Genomic DNA, 23,864 nt, shown 5'->3' with positions numbered 1-23,864 from the left:
TTCAAAACAAAACATAGATGGGAACCCAATTCATCTGCATGTCTCGGGGCCAAATTCCAAATGACCACCCTCCATCCTTTGCCGTGGTGGCGGTGGTTCCCAGGGCCATGGGTTCACGAAGCCTCCCCGCTTGGCAGAGGGGAAAGGACGGAATGGTCGTCGGATGCCCTCAGCCTGCCGGGAACCACGCTTGCAGGGCGGCATCACCCTCGCCACCAGAGGTGGGGTACAGGTCCCAGAGGCTGAGCGAGGAAGGGCTGGTTTGCATTGTGGGGCTTCTCCCTATCGTTTCAGAGAGGCTGCTCCCGGTGTTTTGGGGGTTGTGCGCAGCCCACAGCTGAGCCCCCGCCTGGCTTTGCTGCTGCCAGAACAGCTGAGCTCATTCGCATGTAAAGGAAACGAAACTGCAGCTCCCGGTCTGCTTTGGGTGCAAACTGGGAGACCACAGAGCCGTGCAGAAGGCACGCAGATCCCCCTGCATCTCAGACCCTCGCAGAGAAGCGAAGGCCGCAAAAGTTTTTGACGGGGCAGCACCGTTTGCCGACAATACCTTGGCAAGAGGGAAATGCCTTGCTCCCATCTGGCTTCTGCACAGCCGCTGGAAGAGGGAGGATGGAGCCTGCAGAGGAGACCCTCTCTCATCGGAGCCAAGCAGCAGCGTGCAAACTCTTCTGGGTGGCCAGGGGGTCTTATCTAGTGTCTGTAAATCTCCACGTAAATTTACAGCACTATATAAAAGTTTAAAAAGAAGGAAGAGGCCACCACTCTGGAAGGAAAGGAAGTGGTGGGGAAAGGAATAGAAACAAGCTTAATTTGTGCAGTAGCCTGGAAAAAGTCCATAGGGAGTTTAAAAAGCAATTGTATTTTGGATCCTGAAATTAAGCAGCGAGCCACTCACTGTTTGGCTGAGGGTGAGGTGGTCAAATGTCATGACACGTGAGGGAAAACAGCAGCTTTCCATCGCCTATGGGAGTCCTGGAGTGAGGGGTTTGGACGGGGAGGGAGGGTTACTGCACCGGAGGAATACAAAAAATAAACCAAAACAAAAAAAAAACAAAAAAACCAAAACCCCAAAAACCCAAACAAAAACCCAGGACAGGAAAGCATGGACGGAAATTTCAGCAGAAGGCCCAAGACTGCCGCAGCAGCAACAGACAGAGGCTGTAGTGTGGCTGGAGAAAGGAAGAGGATGCACAGGGGTGGGGGGAGTGAGGGGAAGGGAGGGCTGGGGATTATAAACTACTGTCAGCTTAATTTCATTTCCCAGGAAAACAAAATAACTATTTGTAGGCACACAGATGAGAACGAGGAGATGAGATTCAGCCAAGATGGGTTTGTCAAAAACATATTGCATCAAATCAAATTAATTTCCTTGTGTGGTAAAGTAATAGGCTACGTGGATATACTTGAGGTTAGCAAGGCTTTTGACACAGTCTTCCAAACATCCTCCTAAGTAAATTGGGGAAGCACGGTCTAGCTCGAACTCCTGCAACGTAACTGAAAATCAAATTGGAAACTGTACAAAGAGATTTAGTTCATGGTTAAAAGCAGATTCTGCGAGGCCTCCCAGGACCTGGTGCAAACAGTGTTTAGTAGGGAACAGAGATCACTCCTTCACGGAGAGTCTCAAAATATTTTGAACGGCAATGTTCATGCCTAAAAAAGGTCTTCATTTGAAATGACGAAGTGGAGAAATATTCATGCAGTCCCACGAGAAGCAGCACAGTACTCGAGTTATGCAGAAATAACACACGAAGGGATGACCGGCCAGGAGACCGCCGAGGGGACCTCAGGATCACAAGCTGGGCACAAAACAACAGCACACCAGGGCAAAAGAGGAAAGCCGGGTAATGGGAGGTGTGAATGGGAAGAGTGGAAGCCCCAGGTGAAGCAAGCTGGCCACATGGGCTGTCCCAGCCCAAAGAGGGTGGCCAGTGCCAGGACCTGCCTTAAAACTGACTGAAGGGAGCGGTCTGGAAGGGACAACCTGCAGGGAAAGACTGGGCCAACCATGGGTCAGTCTGAAGAAAAAAGACCGAGGGGGAACACAACAACGGATTTCCAAGGTAGAAAACACTGCTGCCGAGGAAGAGGGGTCCTTTGGTTCTCCGTGTTCATGGACAACAGGAGTAACAGCAATAGGCAAAAACTACAGCAAGGACAGTGAGCTAAAATGCAAGCAAAGCACAGCATGGTTTGTGGGATCTCCGTCTCTCAAGGTCTTTAAGAACAGGTTAAGCAAATATGACCAGAAAAGCCTGAAGGGTGATTAGCCCTCTTTTAGGGCAATGGATTTGTTAGACCTCCAAAGGCCCCTGCCAGGCCAATGAGAAGCAAATATAGATTGGTGTAGTGAAATAAAATGCTTGAGCACTAGTCCTTCAGTAATAACTCAGGGTATACAGTCTAATAACTTAATAGGACAATTTAGGTTATTTTGTTTAGGACCTGGATGCCGTAAGACCAGAATCCAGAGTCAGGATGAGTTTTACTACTACCTTCAATACGGCCAAGTTTTCACCCTGGGATTCCAGCTCCTTCCACCATCAACCACAACTCTCAATAATAATGTTTATATCACCCTTTTTTATTGGTTATTTCTCCACTGCCTGATCAGTCGCTCTGTGAAATGCCTAAGACAGCCTCGCCTTTTGAAATTACACACAAACATGCAAGGGCTCCAACAGCTTTTCCTGTACCCGTAGGCACCATTGCCGGCACCCAGGTCAACGTGTCCTATTATCTTCATGTTTTGCTTTGCTGACATTTATGAATGCCACTGCTCAGTTAAAGAAAATTTTATTGGGCTAAGAAAGCAGGATATGGTGATGTTCATTACTGGTATAACTTCTCTTTTCATTCATCATAGCCATAATTAATTTTCTAGCATGGGTATAGGCTGAGATTTAAAGCCATCCTCGTGAAATGAATTAGTCCCTTTTCTCATCTTATTTGGAGTTCCCCATTGTGAATATACTCCAAGTGTAATAGAGAGGCAATTTATGAGAATGAAATCTCATCTATGTCCTATTCCTTGCCCTCTCTCTGGTGATTTTATTATGCCAGGGTGCCTCCTCCCATTTGTTTAGAGGGCAGCCTGCATTCGTTATTGTAAGTTCAACAGGTTGTTTAGCATACATCAGCGCACAGCGAGAAGCGGAGACAGGCCTTGAATGCACGACATCCAACAGTCAAAGCGTGCAGTTGGGGTCTGTGAGTGAGGGATGTTGCTGCATGTAGCATCTCAGCACCGAGGAAATGCTTAAAGAAAGGCTCACAGTGCTCCAAGACTCAAATCCCACTAAGCCCCAGGTCAGTCCCAGAGGAAGAGATGAACGCAGCAACTTGTGGGCATGAAGCGTGACCTGTCCCAGGGCTGGTACCCCAGCGCCAGCACACCTCCCATCACTCCCAGTCTGGCAGGCAATGCAGCTGAAAATGCAAAGATGGGATGGATCAACTGTTTTCATCCAAAGAGGAGTCTGCTATTGCTGAATCTGGTGAGATTTAAAGCCATCCTTCTGAAATGAATTAACCCCTTTCCTCATCTTATTTGGAGTTCCCTGTTGTGAATATAATCACAGCAGTGTGTGGAGAAAGCTACCAACTTCTGGGAACGAGCCTTCAGCTTCAAGGGAGCTCAGGAGAGCTGAAGGGAAGAAGCAAAGGTTTTTGCAAAGCAATGCGATGCGATGACAATGCTCCGAGGCCCTGCTCGGGGACTCTGGTGTTTGCAAGCAGCTAAAGCTCCCCAGGCCTTAGTAAAAAAGCTCGTACCTTTTGCTTGTGTCAGAGAACTCCAGTGCTGAAAATTTCTCTGTTGAGGTGGAGGCAAAGGTTTTTCCATGTTGCTGGGCTCTAGGCTTATCAGTTTGCAGGTGGTTCCCTAGTTAAACCAAGGGGTAACTATTGACAAACTTATAAAAGGCCTGTGGCATCAACTGTTGACTCCAACTCTTTCTTTTTTGTTGCTTAAAGCAAACATCTTGCACGGAAGAGCAGATCCTGGCAATCACACAGTTATAATGGTCCTTTTGCAGGAGGACATGCAGATGTAGCTGGAACTGGGGAGAAAAGAACCATGGCCATCGGCGATGCCCCTACCAGCGGCTGGGGCGGCTGCACGGGCTGATGTTCCATGACTGCCATCTCCACCGCTGCTTCGAGGCTGGTACACTGACAGACTATAATGGCTTATCTTAATGGGTTGGGGTGCAAAGTACGGCAGCTCACAAAGCATGGAGCACAACTGCATTTGCAGTTTAAAGCATCCAGCTCTCTGTCCTGGGAAAATCTTCATCCACCTTAGCACTGAATTTTTATTACGAATTGACTGCTTAGGCAGTTTGCATGCAGCTTTCAGATGAGACGAAGAGGATATTTTGCTGGTTTAATTTCAACCGAATTGAAAATAAAAATTAGCAGCAGTAACTTTTCACAGATTTTACCTTTGGAAAGCAGTTGCATTTGACTTTCCAGAAAGCTGGGATATAGCTAATTAAAACCGCACATATCATCCTAACATCATATCCTCACTACTGAACTTCTAACCTGACATAAATACATTGCATACTGTAACCTGTTTCTCCTGATTATTAACCTTGAACATGGCAACCTATAAATCATCAGTGAAACAGCTGGTGCTCAGCATTGCCCCAAAGGTGTATGATTATGATCATTTTATATATATCTTGGTATGCAGACATGAAAAATTCATTGAAGAGCTTGGTATTGTAAGACTTATTGTAATGAATTTTCTTAAAAACATAGATCATGTTTAAAATAGGTGTCTGCTCATTATAATGTAGCCATTTATATCTTCCTGAATTACTTGTGCATAGCTTGGCTGATATCTTAAGAGTCAAATGTGATTCCTAAACAAATTCAGAGTGGTCAGTTTGCCTGTACTTCAGGGTGAGATTTTCATTTTTAGCTTTATGCCTTTATTTCTATGGGGGCCAGGACTCAAACTTGCAAAAATATCAAAAGGATTACAGATTTTTCCCAGTTGGAGATTCTGCTGCAACACCCGGTGTTACATCCATCACTGCTGGGATTTCAGTAGCTGCCGTTAGCATTTTAGCTATGAGGATGATAGCTGTAGATTCATGTGAGGTTCGGTGCTGGCAAACAAGAATTGTGCAACTGTAAACCAGTAATAAAACAAAAGGGACTAAACTTACCATAAAACAGGACGTAAAACCAGAACTTGAAAACGATCTTGTGAAAAACAGTAAATCTGCTGGCCAGGACCTCAAGGAACATGGAGAGTTAGTCCAGAGGGAGTAGGTCACTTGGTGACATTTTGGTCTTCAGGATGGTGTCCACACCTTTTCCATCCTCCCAACAGCCAAGTACATATATACAGCCTGCACCAGATAGAAACGTCCTCCGTGATTTAAAGCTACCCAGCACCGATCTAGTGAGCAGTAAGAAGCCTGTGCCACATGTTCCCATCCTATACACATTTTGCAGAGGCTCTGACTGCTTGTGTCCAAGGTTGAGTGGTTGTTGGCAGGTGAAAGGAATAATGAGGGAAAGGCCCTGCATTTTGCTACTGATTCATACCAGCAATTTATCATCTTGCAGATGAAACCATTCCTTTCCAATAGGTGACAAGAGGCTTTTGTCACCTCTGGCTCCTCTCCCTCCTGAGGCTTCTCTGTCAGAAACCCTGCCTAGGATGGGATGAGGGAGATCCTTCTTGTGCCAGCCCTATCCGTGCATTTTTCCCAGGATAACTGAGTCGATGAGGGAAGCTCTCCGCGCCCTTGCTGTAGTCTCCATTAACAGAGCGCACCAATACAAGGAGATTCCATCAAGGACCGCTTTACTGCCTTGGCCACATCACCCTTCAGTCTTCACCTTGCACTGGAGGGGTACAACTGCCACCTTGAACCAGAAGGGAAATCACAGTATTCCCACAGAAATCTCCACATTTCTCCCAGAACTCCTGGTTCTGATTTTTCCCAATTTTTGTTTGCTGCAAGCAGCAGACACACACACATTTTTGTGCAACCCTATTGCACACTGGTCATCAGAGAGATTAGTGCACATTTAATTTGCTTTTGCCTGCTCACAGCATACTCTCCCTTACCTATCAGAAAGAGTGAAGGCAAACATAAAAACCAGCTCCACAATCGCCTGCAGATTATTTCACGTAGTGCAAACAGTAAAGGCTCAGCAAGAAAACCTAGTATCACTGCACACAAATGTTGCTTGGGTCACCACAGGCATGAGGCCCAAGAAGAGATCTAAAAAGCTACTTCTCCGTGAGGAATAAATGAAGCACATGGCAGAGAAGCGTAATTTGTTCCAATTTAGTTAAGATCCTCTTGGCACGCCAACTTGCAACTGCTTTAGGAAGACTTCATTAAATTGTGTGCAAGAAAGCCCACTCAGCCTTTAGCTTGTATACAATGAAATCTACTGATGAAAACAGTTTCACAAATCCTATTCCAAATCCAGGTTAAAAACATCCACCTCTGAAATGGTTGTAGTCAAATACTACACATATTCAAGTGCTGCTACTGCATAGCGTGATCCCTACTAGCCACCAGCAGAGAAGCTGATCCAAATTCATTAGAGGCTGTTACATAGAAAGGGTGCCAAGAAGAGCTGACAAACATGAGGTATTTAGCAGCATGTACTGAAAACAGGCTGAAAGATCTTTTGGAGCTTGCCTTTCATAGCTTCTAGAAAATTCATTTTTTTCCTTCTTTCCTTTGGATTAAATATAAATATAGAGTAGGTAAGAAATTATGGCAGCTCTTCATGTGGCAAGGGAAACTAATAGGGCAATGACAAAGCTTGCTCAAGTGAAACACTGAGTGTTTAAAGCCAGCAGATGCCTTTTTCTTTTCCCGAATGCTCCTTTTTAGCGCAGTTGTACAGTGCCAATGACAGAAGGTACTCCTTCATAGGAACTGGTACTTGTAAAGCTGGACTCAAGGCCTTTTTAAAACTACCAATTTCTACTAAAAGAGCAGTGGGCACTGGAAACACCAGCTAACCACTTCTTGCTATCTGACAGAAAGCAGACGAGGCTGGAAAAACCCAGGAATGTTATCTTCTCTCTACCCACCCCTGATGTATCCACAAGCTCCCCTATCGAGGCAGCTGTAAACACAGCCAAGGAAGAACTAGGGGAGAGCTTTTCAGCACTCCCACACGACCGGGGAGAAAGAGAAGCTGTTGGCTTGGAGTATACTAAAGCTTCAGCAATCTACCATCTTAATTTCAGATTTGCCCCATCAGCAGAGCAATGCGTACAGCAGAAGCCTTTTGAGGAGTACGTGGCGCTGTAACGACGCAAATCCTGCCACTTAAAACCAGTGTCTGAACAGGCAACTTTGGTAACCGCGTTTGCCAGGTGAAGCGGCTCCACCATCAAATCCAGGTATGGCCAAAGGAGCATTAAGGAAACGCAAACAACAACCACCAACCTTTCTCCTGAAGAAGTCAGCGCACTGATTTATATTCACATTTCTATGATGTACTACGCAGTCAAAGCAGCAAGCGGCCCCAAGGTCGAGTGCTAGCAAGTTGCAGGGGGGAAGCAATAGCTCTAAGTCCTGCTCTGAAAGCGGGACTCAACAGGAGAACGAGAGGCGAGACCCAAAGCCTGGCACACGGTTTTCCGTGGAAGCAGGAGACAGCAGAGAGAAGCTGACAGATTTGGTATCTCACAGCAGGGTAGCAGGTTCACCATCGCACAGTGGCAGCAATTGATTGAGGGGGGCTGTATTACGACAGCCCGAGATGTAATGAAGATTGTCATGTTCAAGGATGAGCTGAAGTCTCTTACCCAGGCAGTCCTAATCAGGGTGGTTTGAGTACCGCGTGATTGTTGCTAACATTAGCCTCACAACATCCCTGTGAAGAAGGCAAGTGTCATTCTCCGTTCTGAAGATTGGAAACCGCAATTAAAGCAACTGCCTCGGGGAAGCAGACAGAATTAGAAATTGAATCTGGAGTCCTGGTCTGCCAATTCGCCCACGGACTCATCCTTCAAACTTGTGAGGAGGCAACGTAAGGCGGTCAAAGGGCACCTTTTACCTGCGGCCCGAGAGACACGCTCCCCCAGACTCCAGCGGTAGCTCCAGCCTAACCAAACGGGCACAAAAGAGCAAGCGCTGCTTGCAAAACAAAGCGCATACCCCACTGGTCACTAGAGTGCTGCAAGCTGGAATCAATGCGATGATTGTGACAGCTGAGAACAAATTCAGCTATGTTTGACAACTTCCAGAAAATATTGGCAGAGGACAGGGAGTCGGCACTGCCCAGCAGCACCTTTGTGAATTGATTAGCCATATAGCAGATGGCAAGCCTGCTGCAGACTGAGACAGCAGAAGATGGCCAGTCTGGTTGAGAAGAACTTGAAGACGACTGGGAAGAAAAAGCATGTCCTTACAGTGACAGCCCAAAATGATATTTCGGAAACGTCAGATGCATGGCAGATGAGGAACAGGGCCGATTTTTAACATTTTCTTCGACTGTTTATTACGAGCACCTGTGCGGCTCATAAAGCAAAATTATATGGCTTAGTTTAAACCTTTCACTTTCACCTCTTTCCTTCACAAAAATCCTTAAAGAAAACATCGAAACCCATTTCTTCTTTTAAAATGTTCTTCTAAATAGGACTTATATAAGTAATTCAGGAATCAACTGCTACGTTTGAGAGAACTTCCATGCTTTCTCTGAAAGCCGACATGCCTTGAAAGTTTGATTCTAGGAAAACACTCTGGACAAAGAGCAAAGGCTTTGCCTCCGTCCTCCCGCTACATATTTTTGGGAGGGGTTTGGCACGTTTGGGGAAAATTCATATTTTTAATGGTTTTAGGAAATGCCTTAGGCTATTTGGAGTCTGCACAGCTGCTCATCAGTAGCCAGCCATGGCTGAAGGAGCAGAAACTATAGATCGGAGAAATATGCCATCTTTGTCTGGTGCAGAACAATGCTGCTGCAGTGAAATACAATGGCCGTCTCTTATTTTCTACTAGCCCTCTAAAAAAAAAAAAAAAAAAAAAAAAAAAAAAAAAAGAGTGGTGGTGGGGGGGGGGAACAAAAAAAGGGAAGGATCATGGAGTTTCCTTGCAGGGCCTCTGAGCGGAGGGAGCGAACATTAGCTCTGCGCTCACAGATATGCAAATCCTTCCCCGGGCCCAACAATAGCAGCAGCCCTGTGGGAGGAGGCCGACAGCACAGACCAGGCGGCTGCTGCTCCCAACTCCTACGCCTGCAAAGCCCACCGGTTCCCGGACTTCCCGAAAACTGGAAGGTCAAAGCATTGTCGAAGGAGAGCTGCAAAAGCTCCGATATCAGAGCTGACCGCTCATCGTCCGCAGAGCGCACTGTTACTAGACGTTTTAAAGCCTACAGTTTGCCCGCCATCCAGTTTCCAGATGCAACTGGCTGAAAGATTGACGAATCCATGGCTCAACATCTCTGTGTTGCCCTTTAGGTTAACAAGGCTCACGTATAAAAAGCTGGAACTAAAAGAAAAAAGGGGCGTCTGTGGCGAGACCCCCAATTAACAATGCTTGCATCTACATACTCGAGCAACCTTCCTGAATGGGTGGGATGGGTTTTTGTTTTTAATCTAGACTACAATTACCAGGATATAATGAAGTCTCTGACTTGCAGCTATCACCAATACCTAAATTTTTTAAGCAAAGACTGAGGGAGTACAAGTAACAGATTGGAAACTACCAGCACTGAGCTACTGCAACACAAATAGCTCAAACGATTAAGATTTGACGGTTTTACTAGCGCTGACAGCAATCTATAAAAGCTGGAAAAACAGAACCATTCAGCAACGTGGACTTATCCCTCTTTAAAAAATAATTTTTTGCACTATAGTTCACATTATCATAAATATTTGCTATTTTGCATCAAATCTATTACCTGAAGCTGCATGCAGACTGAGCTGGGACATTCACCTTATGGTCAGAAGGTTTTTGATTGCTTCCAAAACTCCCATCAAGCTTGGATCACAGCTACCGTCGATCCTTAAAATTTCATTTTCTTCACGTATTTTCCTCGCAACAGCTGACTCAAGCCAGTGATTAGAATGGATGCCTGAAACACCATCTCTCTCTGTAAGAAGCCAACTTCAGGTCTCTCCAAGGCATCATCACTCGAACCCAAAGAGGGCTACGACAGCTTATTTACACAGCACGTGCAGCAAAACCTGCCACCAGCACTCTCTCCTATTGAGGGGAGTCAGAAAACGTTCACGGGCTGGCACCTTTCAGGCCCCCAGGGAAGAGCCTGGAGGCAGCAGGACCGAGAGGTCCCAGGTGCCCCGACATTACCGGACCCCCTGCCCCAACATTAAGGATTCAGAGGTAGCCAAAACGCAGAGCAACAAGGAATCCTAAACGTCCCCAGCAGTTTTGTATACAATATGAAATTCAACGGGAAGCTTAATACTAAAAATACAATCGATTACCCCCAGCCCCAAACCTTAAGCCACTCTCAAATGAAAAAGTGCTTATTTTGCTGTACTAAATGGCAAAAGGTCCTCAACAGAAGTGCGGGTTATTCCAATGAACAGTACACTTAGTTTCATATCGATGTCAAATGTCATTGAAGCTGACAGAAGGTACCTGGGACTAGTTCAGGGGTTTGTCCGCTATTTCATCAGTGACAGTTTTCAACACTCATACTTGAACTGATTCTCCTTTACAGTCCAGTTCTTAAAAAATATGTCTTTAATAGCCTGAGCAGATCTGTCGTTTCCCTTGGCGGGACTGCACACCATGCACACAGAAAAGGTTGTGTTAGTATGCAGACCACTGCTGTACTTTGACACAGGTACTTTCTTGAAAGCAACAAAAGAAGTCATTTGTATTCCTCAATAACCCCATTAACATTTCCGTGACCATTAGGAGGTTCAGCAAAAAATGGTTGGTGGCAAAAAAAGGCTTCTCATCGAGACAGACAAAAAGGGTGCTCCAGATGTGAATCAAGTTCAGAATAGTATCTGATCTAAGCATCTTACGTAAGCTTTTATTCGTTTAGACACACTTCAAAACTCCGCAAGAATCTCTGCAATAATTAACATGTAAAAACTCTGTGTCAAATCAAAGAAAAACCTTCATATTTTCATGTAATACATTTCTCGGACATTAGATGGCAATCCCCCCACTTCATTTTTCATACTAGGGGCCCATATCCCTTCCAAAAATCAAATGTCACCTTCTTTTCAACAGGTGAGCTATCTGTTTGGCTTGTAGGAAGCAAGGCTGTTTTGGAAAGCAGAGTCAGAGAACAGAGGCTCCCCCATTACCACAGCATTTGTTCTGTTGCAACAGTCTCCAGTTCTGTTTTTTTCTTTGATAGGAAAGGCAGATGAGTAACACCATTACGGAGGAACGCTTGTAATAGGGGGCAAGATTCCCTTATTTGTTGCTTGGACACCCTATGCTATGACTTGGATGTTTCTGTGCCAAAAACCTATAGGCAGAAACAGGCAGTTAGCAGAATTTCCCCCTCATTTCGACAGAGGAAGAGGGTTAGGAGAAGAAAGGGAGTTAGTGTGGCATTTAACAATATAATTTCTAGTCTTGCCAATTAAAAAGGGCCCTCCCAAGGGATATCATTAGTGTGTGTATATCTTTGCTGGGAATTATAAAACTGAATTAAAAAAAAAAAAAAAAAAAAAAGGCTATTTGGTACCAGTACGTGGACTACACAAAACAGGATGCACCAACCAACTTTTACAGTAGGAATTCTATAGGTAGAAGAAAAAATAAGACACGAGGCATTTAAACAAATAACAGCTCAGCTGAATTCAACAGAGTATGTAACACACCTGATCAAGTTAATGTACCTTGGCTTTCAGCCCCTCACTTTTTGTCGTGGTCTACGTGTGATGTTTTAGAAAGAAGCAGGAATAACACACCTCGTCAACCGTTCAGTGATGTACATGGCGGGGGGAATCCTTCCTGACCTTCATTAACTCCGTATGATCTATTTAAGTGGCAGTACAAGACATCCTGACATCTATTCATTTCAACAGTGCGTGCCTGTGATTCATTCACACAAAATTCACTTCCTAAGCCTTCATTTCTCATCTACTTTCATCATTCATGAAACATTCTTTTCAGACCAAGTTCACCCCTTTTCATACATCCCCCTCAGGACCAAATTTTGGCCTTGCAATACTTGTCCATTTGAGCTCTCATGCAAATTCACAGTGGACATGAGAGCAAGGTTTGCAGCTCTCCAGCATTCCAAAGGCATAGATAATATTAGTCCTAAGACAGGGGTCCACCCACAGCTGGCTACTCAAATAGCTAATTTCTCTTGTACTCCACTGAAAACCTAACCTTTTATCCTCGCTCTCAAGATGGTTGTGTATGTGTGTGTCAAGGTGACAACACTGTGAAAACAGAAGTTCTCAAATGGTACATTATCTCAAATATCAAAAGGTCACAAAAGGGTACAAATCGGTAGCTCTCCAGAAGAGACACTGGTTTTTATGAAAAGTGGGTCAGTTTTAGTTTCATGTAGGTTGTTTGACACAGTGGTTTCTGGCATCACAAGCTCTGGTCTACAGGATACCACAGAGCCTTTGTATCCCTTGCTGTCACTACAGCATTGTGTTTTTCTACCCATTAACCAAGGATAAATGACCTAGATATTGTGCCTATTAAAGCCTCATTTTTCTTTTGCCCTTTTGTTCTTTAGTGTACCACATTATCACATGCTGAACACATTTTAAAGTATTCTCAGTCTCTCATGCCCCTTTGAAGGAGTAAAGTAGGGTTTTTAGTCTGCATTTCTGTAGAGTTACTTAGAGTGGAAAATATGAAGGTAATTCAAGGTTTCTCTTCCTGCCTAGTCCCTTGAACACAATCAGTTCAGCATTTACAGCCACTAATCTATAAAGAATATAGCAGAAAAATGCTATAAAAAAGCCACAATGCAAATACAGAAAGCAAACACCAGTTTTGATGTCCCTAAACACTACATTCTATAATTACATCTCTGCATATCATGGGTCACTTTTATTAAAAGCATCATTACTACAGTTGGCAGCAATTTACATCTTATCTTACATGATAGCAGTTTCCAAAGAAAAAAAATAAAAAGACATCACAACAAAGAAAAACAATACATTTACAAAGTCATGTCTGTAAACTTCAAGGCTAGTTTAGAGTTGAGGTAATGCTGTTTAGCTTTGTGGCTAAAGTAACAAAGTCCTTTAATTTAAAAAAGGTACCTGATTTTTTTCTTTTTGTTTATACCAGTGCATTACAAGATCACGAGACGATTAAACTGTAGCTTTATCCTGTAAGAACCTTCTTCGCGGGTTAATTTCCAAAAGGTACTCTTCACATTCAACAGCTGCCTTATTATTGCTGCGTCTCAAGACAGAGACATTCACACTATCATGAAGATTGTCAGAGAGAGAGTGTGTGTGTGGGTGTGTGCGCGCATGTGAGTGGGTGAACTCCCATACAGTCAAAATGAAGCGCGAGTACGATATGTATGGTAAATTTCATCTTGACCTTCACAGCAAAAAAAAATAAAAATAAAAAAATTAAATATATAACTTCATCCTTCCTTTAAGCAGCACTTCCTTCTATTAGTGCCACTTGATTACAAATTGCTGCTTAATTCATAATACCAATGGTACCAAAAGAAAAAAAAAAAGCAGAGCATTATGTCAATTTCCTTAAAAAGACATGATCACCTCTCAAATTTCATCTCTCCTAGGGATAATAAATAATGCACTGCACAATACTTAATGACCAAGATACCTTTTGACACATCTGTATAACATGACTTGAACTTTTTGTTTTGCTACACTATGTTACAGAACAGCTTATAAAAACTAAGTATGGACATTAACTGTGAGTGTAAACAGTAGGACTACCACTTGTCAAAAGTTTAAAACACTTTAACTGTAACTGGTACTGGTTATTCATCATTTTCATTGTTTTCTATTTCTTCCCCCCCATCAAGTGAGTCTAATTCTTCACCCTGTGCTATTTCATCTTCTAAAACGGAGGAATCTGCAGTTTTATCAAGGCTCTCCTCTGCATCACTGCCTTCGAGATTTTCTTCATCTTTAAAGGCAGTTCCTTCAGTTTTGTCAGTAGCCTTCTCTTCGTTGGAGCCCACTGCGTTTTGAAGTCCTGCTAGTGCTGGGAAACCGGGCAGAGTCAATCCTCCCAGTCCTGGAGGTAGAAACATAGATGGATAGAAGAGGCCAGGAGCCATGGTAGACAGCAGGAAAGGATTGAAGGCCAGAGGGTTTGTGGGCAATCCAGTGTTGGTGGTGGTGGTAGTGGTGACAGTGGCGGTAGTCGCCGCAGTAGCAGCACTGACAGATCCATTTGCAGAGTCAGTAGCAGAAACAGTGTCTGTGCTTTTCTCAGAGTCTTTGTTCTCCTCTTCATTCTCATTTTTCTTCTCTTCAGCTTTTGAAGCGCCATCCTCAGTCTCTCCTTGACCGGAAGCAGTAGTGGCATTTCCAGTAGTAGCCGTTATCGGGTTATTCAACAATCCGCTTAGTCCAAACATATTGGGCAATCCTGCCATCCCTGGCAACATCAGAGGCAACATGGCAGCTGGATTTTTAGCATCCCCCCCAGCAGCAGCAGCTGTTGCTAGCCCTGGTGGAAAGCCCATGAGGCCTGCAAGCTGGAGAGACTGCAGGTTCTGTAGGTTCTGGAGGCTTGTGAGGTCCATTCCAGCAAACAGACTGTTCATTAGTAGTGGGTTGATTCCCGAAGTTGATGCTACAGCAGCAGCTGCTGCAGCTGCTTTGGCAATTTCACTTTTTGGCCTTCTTCCTCTTCTGCTTGCTCCTTCCTCCCTCACAACAGGTCCAGCGAGAAGACGATCAAACATGGACTCTGGAACAAAACCCTGCAAAGGGGACGTGAAAAAACAAGCTTTATTCTCAGTTAGCTTTTATAGCTTTCAGCAGTTAACTGACAAGGATGGAAGAAACAGAAAGGATTTCAGCATACTCCAAAACTGGTTTGTTTTTCAACCCTGGCAAATCGTGACTAGCTAGCTACTACAGTGAATGGTAGTAGAACATGTAAGAAAAACTGAAGAAAGCAAAGTCACAGATTTTTTAAACACATTAAAACAACACATGCTCAAAATCTGTAGCTTCATTAAAAAAACCTCACCCTGATGTACTGCAGTTACAAGTTTATACCTTTGTACTTCATGCTGAACTTCAGTATAGTAGTATTTTATTCAAATGAATATTTGCAGAATTGTACCCTTTATTTTCAAACTGTTGTAAAATAAAAGGCAGAAAACCTAATCCTTTGATGCCGCCTGTTACCAAGATGATGAATTCTGTTTCTGTTATGAATATGACAAATATTTTCTTAATAGTTCCTGATGTATGAATACCTGTGTTTATTAAGGATTGTTGTTTGCAAGAAAAAAATAATGCAAAACAAAAGCTGAAGGCTGCCTTACTGCAGCTGATTTTTCAAGTGTACTTCAACCCCATTCTGCAGCAGCCTCCTATCACCACCCACCCCAAGCTGGGTAACTCTCACCCAGACGCTACAATTTCCTCAGTTCAAAACCAGCTACAAGATAAAGACTTAACAATCAATTTACACAGCCTTCAACTTTTCTGTGCTATAATCTACAGTGAAGCATGGAATGAGAGTTTCACTTACAGACTGTTTAACAATGTCAGTCCAATCCGGAGCAACAGCAAATTCAGGATTTTCTTCCAGCCATCTTGGCAAGTCCTTCATTGGAGGGGCCATAGCTCCACCCATCTAATGCAAAAGACAAGGTTAATACTTTAAAAAAAACCCAACCCGCCCCCCCCCCCCCCAAACCAAACAACTATTTATATGGACATTTTCTATCTGTGCACTTTAATCTCTGAAGGATGGCAGTGAAGACTTTCAGTTCAGACTGTGGAAAACTACATGGAGACCAGCTAATGGTAATAGAATTGAGAAGATCATATTTTAAAAATATATAGTAAAATGCTGCAGCTTAGGCAGGGCTAGTAATGAAATTTGTACCTGATATAAGGAAAAAATCTGCTATATAGTTTCAAAAAGTAAGAGTTATTTACTCAAGTGATTTATATGAACTTATCAGAAGAACGAAGAAGGAATTAAAGTAACTGGGTGGTACATTACATTAAGAATAACTGCCAGTGACAAATTATTAAACTTTCAAAAGGAAAGCTTGGAATAGAAAACCTGCTTTCCACATGCAAAGACATTATTAAAGACCTCCACTGAACTAACTTAATTTTTACCTTCTTTCCATTTCGCTTATTTACAACAGGTACCCTTTCTTCTCCTGTCAAGGTGTTTATATCCAGTTTATTAGGGTTTCGACATCTGTGTCGTTTTTGTTTCGGCTTCTGAAATGGGGAAAACAGCACATCTGCACTCTTCTGGAAAGAAGAGAAATGTATTGCTTTTTATTTTTTCGTTTTCTTGACAAAAATCACCAATCAATCATGGAACCCCATCTCACAACAGTTTTAAGAAGGGGCCAATTACCCTCAGATTATCGCAGAAAAATCTTTTTTCTTTTCAGATGAAGAAAATTCTGCAGAACTTGACACAAATACTGTTTTAACACATTGTTATATACAAATATTAAGAAAGGAAAAGCAACCCATACACTTTGGTGCCACTTGGGTGTTTAGATACTATACTAAGTGAAGCTAAACAGAAAACCTCTACTGAAAAACAATAGTTACAAAATCCAATGACTACGCCCAATGTGAGGAAATTAATTCTGATATCTCTAAAACTAACTTCTGTATTAATATAATACAAAATGCTTTTAGAATCACATACTTACTGGTACATAACTTGGCATATCTACAGTGTAAGTAGGATGCAATTTAAGCCATTCAACTAAATCCTTGTTTTTAGGAGCATCCTCTCCCACCAGCCTGGTCCCATCCTCTAGATTGATTACAGGGATGCGAGTGTCTGGGTCCAGTTGACCAGGAGATGGAATGTTCCTTGCTGGTAGGGCTTCCATATCTTCTTCAAAAGCTTTGGTCACTTCTGCATCCTCCTGAAAACATTAAACATCTGTATTAATTCTCACTTCAAGGGAACAGTTACCTGGGAGAAATAATTTCAGGGACTGAAGCTAAATGCTCAAGGAGATTTTGCATACACAAGAGTTAATGGGGTTGAAATATTCATACTATGTAAAGCAATATTGTTGCATTAGGGAATTTTGTAAATTTAGCATCCTTGAACATTAAAGAACATACAGCTAAAGACAGAGCAGTTTTCGTGCATTTCCAGTTAATGGCCCCCAAGACCTTCCTTTTTCTACACAGTAAGACAGACATACTTAAGCCTCAAAATGCATGTTGTTATAAATATATTATGTTTTGTTAAAAAAAAAGTCTTTTTGAAAGTACAAGCTACTTAAAACTGAGCTACAATTTGCTAGAGTAAAAACCTGATGTGAACAACGTTTTGTTTGGTTCAAAAATAACGGCTCTAAACACAAAGAAAAAGCTGATTGGGTAAAAACTGTACATTACTATTAGGGAGAGCATAACAACACTTTCAACTCACATTCAGAAAGTACTAGACACAGAAGAACAAATACGAGACAAAAAGGTTGCTGTCTTACTACAGTCAATGATGTCCGTTTGTTGCTCATAAATAACAGATCAAGCCCTTCTACATTTTTCCTCCTTCCTCTCCTCCTCTTCATGGGCGGTTCTCCATCTATTAAAGAGCCATTTAGTAGATGCCTTGTGGGTGTGCGTGAAAGACCTGCTTGCAGCAGCTCCATTTGAGTTTTAAAGGCATCAGACACAGGTGTGGAGACATTAGGCAAGATAAACTTTGAAGTAACAGATGAAAAATTTGAGGTAGAACTTGTTGCCTCTCGTGAGGCCTTTGATAAATCTACAACCTTTTCTTGTCCATTTTCTGAGACCACCTGAGACTCACGTAACTGGGCAACCATTTCCATAAGATTTCTCCTCTTGGCAGCTCTCTCAGCCTCAATTTCAATCTTTCTTCGTCTCCTCCTTCTCTGACGTGGAACCGATAAATTGAGTGCATCTTCCTAATGAAAAATGAGCATTTCCAAACATTAGCAAAGCTCTATTGCTGTGCTGAATTTAAAATAAAAGTCCAAACATATAACTCTGAAAACAAAGCCTTCTTTTTATTCAAAGAAACGCTTTTTTTCCTTATTTTATTTAAAGAAATGCTACTTTTTTATTTTTTCTATTATGCAAAAGGAACACATGCAAGATAAAATGTTCTATGTAAGAAAAAGATGCAGCCTTGCCTTTGATAACTGAGGAGAAGCAGTGATATCTTCACTGCCACTGACGCTGGCTTGACCAACCATGGAGAGCTCTGCAAAGCTCCTTTTTTGTAGAGGGCTGTCCACAGCTGTTGGAGTATACCCAGGTATGAGCCCCTGGAAATCAAACATCTGGCGCCTATTTACTGGCCACTTCCCTTTCAGCACTGCTTCACAGATGTTGTCTAATCGGTTGATCATTACTCGGTCCTGCATAAAGGAAAAGTACGTAATGAATCTTCAGTGCAAAAGTTGCCTTTTAAACTCAAATGAGTATAATGACACAGTCCAGCTTCCAAAGCTTAAGAAATACATTCAAAAACAACTATTCTTGCAGGTCAGGATAAACTGATCACCTTACAAGAAGCTAATACAGACAATTTTGTAGAATAAAACATCACTAAAATTTAAAAGCTGCATTTAAACTGGGGGGAGGGAGAAAGACAGACCAAGTTTTCTGTACAATACTGTACTAACTGACAAATTTAACAGAAACTCACTACTGTTTTACACTGCAAAACTGCAGGAGTTAGGAAAATCTCAAGTTAGGAAGGGAAAACATCTGCAGTCAGTATCTTAAAGCTGCAGTTCTTGAGATCCAAGAGGCTGGATCTGCAATTCTGTCCTAGGAAGTGGATCCTCATTAGCGTCACTATTAATAAAGTTCAACATTATGAAACGGGCACCAACCTAGGGACATCTAATGAATGTCAATTTTCATTCCACGCCCATTATCACTTCAAATTTCACTGAAGCGTGCACACTAAAAATCTCTAATTATGTTTATTAGTCTACTTATGCTGAACCTATACAGATGAAGGATTTTTTGTTTTAGTTTTACACTATGACTGGAATTTAGTCCACGTTTCCAAAATACATGCTGAGAGCAAAGAAGAGTATCATTTGATTTTTTTCAATTTCAGTGTTCAAGCACATTCTATGCTAGCCTGCCTGAAGTAGTAACTTCAGAACTAGGAGAAATACTGCTGGTTAGGGAATACGAGCATCAGTTAGCTTCCTGAACAGCTAAACAGTGCAAAAGCCACTAGCACATCTCAGCAGCTGCAACAGACTGCTTGCTTTCCCCAGGAATAAGCCTATTAAGAGCAAGGTCCCCCTGCCCTGCCCCCCTGTCCCAAACCAGATGGCCCTGTTATGGTGATTAGTAAGCTTAAGACTATTACTACTTTATTTCTCTCTCTACCCTTACTGCAAAGGAGAGTACTAAATTATGTATGGATTTATTACAAGGTTATGGTTTAATATTTTTAAAAACATTTTATATTAGATAAATTTATGCATTGTTACCAAAATAAGATATAGCTTTAACCTATCTAAAACTGCTGCTTAATGTTTGCAGGATACCTTAATACAATTACATCTGTCAACATTATATAATGGCTTAGATCATGTAGGTCACCAATACTCTTCTCTAAAATCTCCTCACCTCAAAATAAAAAGGTGATCTTACAAAATCTCTGCTCTCAACACTGCAGACTGCTCTGCAGATGAAATCCATAATTCAAAATCGTAAGTTTGCTTCCATCAATAGAAGAGGCGTGAGAGGTGCGATTCTGCTGACATACACTTATGGAGCCTATGAGGAACTCATGTCTGTCAGTAGTTTGTTGTTTTACTAAATTACACGATTTACAGTAAAGCAGTTCCTTTCATTTCCTCTGCTAATTTGTATGAAATTGAAGAATAAAATGCTATTCCACAAATCATTCATAGAAAAAAGTCCCTTGCTCACCAGAAGTGCAGAATCATACAAAGCTTGCTGTTATTTTGCAAACACATTTCCCACATTTTATCTGTATTGAAAGACACATGCCATTCTACCCCTAACCAACCTTAGGCCAGAAAGAGAAGGCAAATGTTCTCTCATGAAGCAGCTGAACTACAGAGGGATCCCCATCTTCCATGTAGAATCCATCGCGTGTTTCATCCCTTGCAGTACTCATAGAGGCATTGCTTTCTTCATCAAAATTCTTACCCTGAGAAACTGCTCCTGCTGAATAACAACCATGACGGTGCGTTAACTACAAACTTCCCAACCACCCAATGTCAACCTAACTAGATAGGTTACGACAACCAGGCTTGACACAACATTTCTAACTCAGGCTTTTGTTCAGTAATTACAACAGCAGAGCCTTAGCCTTCTGCATTTGGCACAGAGACCAGGCTTATTGGCTCAGTAACCTATCTTGGAAATCATCCCTTGTGGGGGAATACCCGCTGATGCCGGATGGTTTTTATGAAAGCTTATCTAGCCACCTGATATGCGGAAGGGCAGAGGAACTGCTACATGTAGCCCATCCCGAGCTCCATAATGGCTGTGTGCGCCACTTACCAGCTGGCACAAGTTACAACAGCTGTGGGGCTCATGCTAAGCACACAGAATTAATTTGACCAGCACGTTACCTTCAGGTTGGGAGGATTCTTCTGATTTATCATCATCATCCAGTTTCTCCTCTTCATCTTCTTCTGAACCTTTCTCAGAAATAGATTTTGGGTCTACGTCTGTACTCATTTCTATGTCTTTCAATTCACATTTAACAGAACCAGGCTCAGCCTCAGCATCACAGTTGGGTTTAGTGTCCTTATCTGCAATATCTGTCTCCTCTTTGATATCAGACTTTTCTGTGGCTGCTGGATTTTCAGACCCTTCAACTTTAGACTCTGTTTGTTCTGTAGTCTTTTCTTCTTGTACTGGTGTGGATGGGACAATAGGTGGTGTTTGACTGCAGCCAGCACCCAGAGGGTTTACAGAAGAGACAGTATTTACATTACCTGTCCCTCTGTTTTGAGCAAAGTTTTTGTGAGCCTCAAGAAAAGAGAGTTCAGGATCATTCAGAATGTGATAATCTGTCCTACTGACTCCATGTTTAGCAGCACCAATCAGTAAGTCTTTGTCATGTTTACCACACTCCCACCACTCTGGCAGGTCCAAGCTTGGTTGGCAAAGTTTTAGCCTCTCCCCCAACTGCGGGTGATGGAGAACCTGTTCGCGGATTTTCCGCAGCAGTTCTATGCGATACAAAGTTCTAGAAGCACGCTCTTCTGTGATCGGCTCAATCATAGTGGATAGATCAGGTGGTTCTGCAACGACACCAATTTGTATTGTTTAACATCGATTAAATGTACATCCATTTTGAAATCATTACACCTGGGCATGAAGTTTCAACAGTCCCATTGTCTCATAATAGTCATGTTAATTTCTACAGTCAGTTAAAACTTACCATCATCTGGTTTGACTGGCATTCGGCACACTCGTCTACACATATTCACAAAGCCATTAAAATACTTTTCCAAGCTTTCATCGGACTTTTTATCAAGCCTGGCAAATGCTCTGAATTGATTCCAGTCAAATTGATGTTTTACAGGATCAAAAATTATTCCAAAAGTAGACACCACACGATAAAAATCAGCTTCTTCTCTTCTTGTCCATCTAGTCAAGGAAGAAGCAAGAGAAGTGAGGCCACTGAATAAATGAGAGTCCTAACATATTTTGGATGCCGCCAAACCCCTTTAGTTTATTCTTTCAAAACAGAAGAGCGGTAGGTACTGGTGACACACAAGCTCAAATAAGATTTAAAGAAAGATATCACTGAGAAACTCACTTTTGTCGTTTTTCAGTTATTATAGCTTCCCTTTCTGCTTCTAGTGCCCTCACTTCTTCCCGAGGCCGACGTCTCCTGCGGTCAGTCTTCATTAGTGCCTCTTGCCTCATTTGTTGCCTTTTATAGCTGCGCTGATAGGCAGTAATGAGGCGACGCAGACGGGTAGTCAGGGTTGAAGTGTTGGGCCAGTAGAGTTGGCCTAACTCAGCAGTGCTTTCACTGTGCTTGTCTAGAGAATAGAGAAGCATTTGTGTGCTGCAAAACCACCACGAAACATTTCAAAATTTCTATGGCTATAACCGGATCCCTGGCTTATCAGATAAGGACGTATGTCTCATTAATATTGGTGCATAACAAATTAGAAACAGCGTAACTACACTGGTAGGAAATAAAAAATAGAATCAAACCATCCAACTCTAGGAACTCAGAAATGCTTGTGAAGCATTTAGAGATAACCATCAAGTGTTATTATTCAATGTTATGAATGCAAACATATCATGAATACTCTAAGTATTTAAATTAATGCAATGCATCTTTAAATATATTATTAAGACGACCATTCTGCCTCTGAGGAAACACCTACGCTTATGATTTCCCACTTTATTATTCTTACTTAAACTTGGCAATTTTCCTCCATACTGAGGAAAGAAACATATCTGTAACTTCCAAGATTATCTCGGCAAAACCATCAACGGCTGCATTATGAAACATCCGGTCTTCATCATCACAATTTCTAAGGTAATTAGAAACCCAGAAAGCCATACTGTGGATTATTCAGAGACAGTAAATAATTGTTGTGAAAGATGTGAAGCATGAAGAGATTTGGCAGTAAAAAGTTTACTGTGGTGTTTTTCTAAAACACCACCTATCCCCTCATGTGGTAATATAAACAGTCCACCTTTCACTAAATGGTCCATTTTTGCCTTTTTAATTTCTTTGCTATAGCCTTACTTGGGTGTATTTCTATGGACTCCTCTTTGTCTTCTGGAGGTGAGTTTGCAAATTCCTTGGGGAGAAGACAGAAGTTATTTTAGTTTTCAGTTTTGACCATAAGTTATCATTTCAGGAGAAAGTAATCTCTCAAACACAGCAGCAAACAATCTTTGTAAGGTGTGTTTATCTGGTAGCTCTCAAACTTAAGAACTGCACATTGATAAACATCGAGAATCAGTATAATATATATTTGTAATTACAGAAAGTTGGAAGATCTTACATCAATTTCATCCTTGAAAGGAGTTCTGGTTGGCTTATATTCTGGATCTTCATCCTCTCTGTCAAATTCACCACTATAAAACATTTAGAAGAAATATTTTCAAGAAATGTATTGTTTTTGAGAGGGGGCTGATTTTCTGGACAAAATTAAAAAAGCTACAAAAGCCATCAGTATGGTGTACCAAGTTACACATTTATATTTCATGTTCAACTGTGTAAACAATTCTGTGTACTTTTTACATCATATGATCCCTTCAGATCCTCAGGCAAGATGTAAGCAAAATATGACATATGAACTCATGCCAACATATACAATGCTGATAAAGTTTATTAATTTTTTCATGTCCTCCTTACCCATCACCGCCATCTGCTAACATGTCTGTCCCTCTCTGTTCAGCAGCTATGGCCTTCGCATCAGGCATGCCAACCCGTTCCAGAAAGCACAGTGCTGGATCAGCTCTCATAGAATTGTACTTCTCGTAACCTGCATGCAAAACATGAGACAAATTTTTTTTAAAAGCTATGACCAACTGTGAATAGAATAGGTTTAGGCAGTAGAAGTACAATTTTTTTGATTCATTTATTTATTTTAAATAAAACAAAGGAGTTGTCACTGTGCTGGAAACAACCATTTCATTCATGTAATGAAATTCTTCATATTGGTAAATTCCATCAGCACAGAAACATTTTCACATCAATAACATTAACAAATAG

At 42.0% G+C, this 23,864-nt stretch overlaps 1 protein-coding gene across 9 annotated transcripts in view; it reads right to left on the bottom strand.

Annotated features, from left to right (window-relative positions):
- Positions 1 to 12,995: 12,995 nt before the first annotated feature.
- CHD7 (chromodomain helicase DNA binding protein 7) overlaps positions 12,996 to 23,864 on the bottom strand; it is a 132,595-nt gene continuing 121,726 nt past the window's right edge. For 6 of the 9 annotated variants that reach the window (XM_049820562.1, XM_049820520.1, XM_049820536.1 and 3 more), the window contains 13 exons: positions 23,505 to 23,634; positions 23,152 to 23,224; positions 22,890 to 22,944; positions 21,939 to 22,167; positions 21,558 to 21,766; positions 20,740 to 21,417; positions 20,169 to 20,329; positions 18,298 to 18,525; positions 17,626 to 18,069; positions 16,828 to 17,049; positions 16,271 to 16,411; positions 15,669 to 15,773; positions 12,996 to 14,886 (listed from right to left, as the gene is read on the bottom strand). In XM_049820562.1, coding sequence (XP_049676519.1) covers positions 13,933 to 14,886; positions 15,669 to 15,773; positions 16,271 to 16,411; positions 16,828 to 17,049; positions 17,626 to 18,069; positions 18,298 to 18,525; positions 20,169 to 20,329; positions 20,740 to 21,417; positions 21,558 to 21,766; positions 21,939 to 22,167; positions 22,890 to 22,944; positions 23,152 to 23,224; positions 23,505 to 23,634 — 3,629 coding nt within the window. In that variant the 3' untranslated portion in view covers positions 12,996 to 13,932. The remainder of the gene's footprint in view (positions 14,887 to 15,668; positions 15,774 to 16,270; positions 16,412 to 16,827; positions 17,050 to 17,625; positions 18,070 to 18,297; positions 18,526 to 20,168; positions 20,330 to 20,739; positions 21,418 to 21,557; positions 21,767 to 21,938; positions 22,168 to 22,889; positions 22,945 to 23,151; positions 23,225 to 23,504; positions 23,635 to 23,864) is intronic. The other 3 variants (XM_049820581.1, XM_049820591.1, XM_049820571.1) reach the window with 3 other exon arrangements.

The sequence above is a fragment of the Accipiter gentilis genome, chromosome 2 (assembly GCF_929443795.1).
Source record: "Accipiter gentilis chromosome 2, bAccGen1.1, whole genome shotgun sequence".
In the NCBI taxonomy this organism is placed as follows: domain Eukaryota; kingdom Metazoa; phylum Chordata; class Aves; order Accipitriformes; family Accipitridae; genus Astur; species Astur gentilis.
This window is presented reverse-complemented; position numbering and strand designations above follow the sequence as displayed.